Consider the following 3150-nt stretch of genomic DNA (forward strand, 5'->3'; position numbering starts at 1 on the left):
GGCGTGCCAACTCGTTAAAATTCAATTCAACAAGGTGTAAACATATCTTGAAAAATCTGGAAACATGTATTAATATTAACTACGATCCTGTAATTAATGTTTAATATAAAAATAAAAATCCACTAACAGCTAACACTACATGTCTCAATATTTTCTCTAAAAGTCCATTATTTCGTGGCTCATTTTTTGTTTTATTTAAAAGAAATTAAGGTAAAGCTGCTTTATTTTTACCCAAATTACAGATAATGAGAATTCGGAAGATAAAACGGAAGATAAAAGAATGCATTTACAAAATGACACAAACAAATTTATTTTTCAACTTTATTGTACTTAAATATTAATATATTTATAATTGTAAGAGTAACTGTTATTATTTCTAAATATCACCTGATGTCAAAATATACATTTTATACCAAGTAATTTTACCGTTCACCAAAGATATTTTAGTTAAAGGAAGACAATACAAGTGCACATGTATGTGTATTATTTTCTGTACTAAAACATGTTAATAAAGAAGCTAATAAATCTTACTTTTTTCTGGTGGGTCTCCGTCTGCTTTCATATCGTGACAGTTATATGGAATTATGAAGGTACAAACGGTGACCACATATATAACAAATCCTGCCATTTTAGTTTTAAACTACTTCTTCCATTCGGTATCTCGTATCACTTGATTAGGAATATATGTTTCTGAAAAAAAATCAACGAATTTGTAACCATTGCTTATACATAAAGCATTGATTCAAGATTGAGAACTAACGTATTCATTGTTTGACAACATTCATAAGAAATTTCTGTCCTGTGTCAGACCAAGTCAAAATGTCATCAGAGTTTAGATAAGTAAGCTACGTTACTGCATCTTTCCCTTTCGTTGATTCTCACTCAAATGTCGTACTGAGACCAGCTGTGAGACCGGCAAGCTGTTGGTAAGATGATCAATACTAAGACAGACTTGCAGCGTCACCTGGCTCTAGAATAAACTGAGTTTTTTTTCGTCATTTCTACAGCGATTTTGGCAGGTGGTGTGAAACGAAAGAAGTCAGTACGTTAGCTTGACATTATTAGACACATACGAAATCTAAGCTGCTATTTTTTCTGCGATCCAGCTAAAAGACTAGATGTGATAGTATTCTTCTGACAAAATCTGATTGGATAAACTCTCGAAGAAATAAACAACTCCCATTGCACAGCTTAAAATAGTTAATATAAAACTAATAGCAATAACCTTTTGTAAAGCGTTTTAGATATTAATAAGTAGAAAATGATTTGTGTTCTTTCTCCAAGTACATCTATAATTTTAGTTAAATTTAGTACGCATATTCATAATAAACTTCATTGGTTTATATAAACTGCAACTGTAATGCTAATCTGTTTGAAATACAATTTTTATACTTGTGTTTGTCCAAGTTAATATTAATAAAGCCACTAATAACTTCAACGCAAAGTATAAAAAGTTGCACAGATGGTTTGATTGTAAGTCTTGGTTACTAATTGCAATATCAACATTCTGTCGCAAGGTCATTCATTTTTTGGATTACAGAAACCATCATTGAATGATTAATAATTATAATATGTAGTAGATTATGTAAAATGAACACTATTCAGAGGCAATATAATAGGTACAAAGGCGGATAGTAATCGATTCTGAACCGCAGAAACAAATCTCCAACTTTAAATACCCCTCATTGACATATATCATAAACACAAGTTGTTGGTGACAAAGATTTAATGACTTTATATCTTGTTTTTGCAAATCCCATTAAAGTTTACGTTTTTCATGTGCGATAATTGTGTGCAGAAGTTTCTGATAATGATTTAAGAAACAAAACTGAAGCAAGTGAGCAAAAACAGCTTGTTATACACACGACAGAATGAAAATATTAAATTATACAAAAAGTTCAGTTTTATGATAAAAAAGGCAGGTATGTTGAATATGCCAAATATGCATGTATCATATTGTAATCAACAATATACTCACAAAAATATCTTACTTTTATTTTATTATTTTTTAATTAATTGCTGTCTTTTTTTATATTGGTGATGATTAATTTAAGGAAGTTTTTGTGTATTACAATCATAATCCCCAGAGAGTTAACTAAGCAGTAGTCGCTTGAGAAACTTAATTATATTCCGTTAGTTTAATGTTCTAAAGAAACAAAACACTTTGTTATTTTACTTGGATATTTCAGATGGTATTTGAGAAAGTTATATTCTTAAGTAAGTATTAACGTAATTTTATGTCATTTATCGCTTTCAGTAGCCCTGAACGTCTAGTAACTCAATATCTTACTGTTAAAAGCTTTTTAATCCTTCTTTTCTAACAGCATAGTTTCATAAATATTAATAAATATTAAATTCATTAGTAGACTAATGAATTTAATTTTATTTTATTCTATTCTAACTAATTTACAATTGAATTCCTGCAAACGATAAAATTAGTAATGATTAATCAGGATGGAGTGTGCAATTCTTATTTTTTCATTTTACTATTTTTTTTTACTTGTTGTGTTTTGAGCTTCATTTAAGCTAGTCACATATAAATTCTAATACGTTGATTTTCACCCATTTTTTATTGGATCGAATTTTAAACATATATCTTTTGTTCACTTAAGGACTTGCTATATTATAATTGCTCATTAAGTCTTTATATAACATAATATAAATTGATTCTGAGACACCCTTACCATCAAGGTTTCATTCTTTGGAAAAATATAGTGATCCGTAAGTTGAAGATTCACTTGTACCACAAGAGTATTTTCAGAAGTTTTTAAAGTGTGTTACTTTTATTTTTTGCTCTACCTGCAAAGAAAAGAAAAAGAGAAAAATTCAGTAAATTATTAACTTGGATCTTTTGTGAATTTAATTTTATCAAGTTTCCTTTAATTTTATAGCATTTCTATTTATTTGTTCCCCAATTAATGTAAGACATGCATAAACTCTTTGAAATGGAAGTTTGTCCAGTCCAAACAAAGCCCTTTTTAAGTACATTTGAGGTATTAAACTATGTTAAATTACTATATGTATAAGCACTAAAATATTTCAAAACAAGCATTTCAGGGGGCGAGATAACACTAAAAGCTAAAATCCAGGGTTAAAGAAAAGTTTATTTTCTACGTTTCACTGAGTTAACTCAGCTTTTTACACAAAAAT

The 3150-nt window shown here is 28.8% G+C and overlaps 1 protein-coding gene across 4 annotated transcripts in view; it reads right to left on the reverse strand.

Annotated features, from left to right (window-relative positions):
• Positions 1-2793, reverse strand: part of LOC106457914 (synaptogenesis protein syg-2-like) — a 150905-nt gene extending 148112 nt beyond the window's left edge. For all 4 annotated transcript variants that reach the window (XM_022383996.1, XM_022383995.1, XM_022383994.1 and 1 more), the window contains exons 1-2: positions 2685-2793; positions 532-690 (exon numbers count right to left, since the gene is read on the reverse strand). In XM_022383996.1, coding sequence (XP_022239704.1) covers positions 532-628 — 97 coding nt within the window. In that variant the 5' untranslated portion in view covers positions 629-690; positions 2685-2793. The remainder of the gene's footprint in view (positions 1-531; positions 691-2684) is intronic.
• Between the last annotated feature and the right edge of the window lie 357 nt (positions 2794-3150).

The sequence above is a fragment of the Limulus polyphemus genome, unplaced genomic scaffold, assembly GCF_000517525.1.
Source record: "Limulus polyphemus unplaced genomic scaffold, Limulus_polyphemus-2.1.2 Scaffold391, whole genome shotgun sequence".
Taxonomy (NCBI): Eukaryota; Metazoa; Arthropoda; class Merostomata; order Xiphosura; family Limulidae; genus Limulus; species Limulus polyphemus.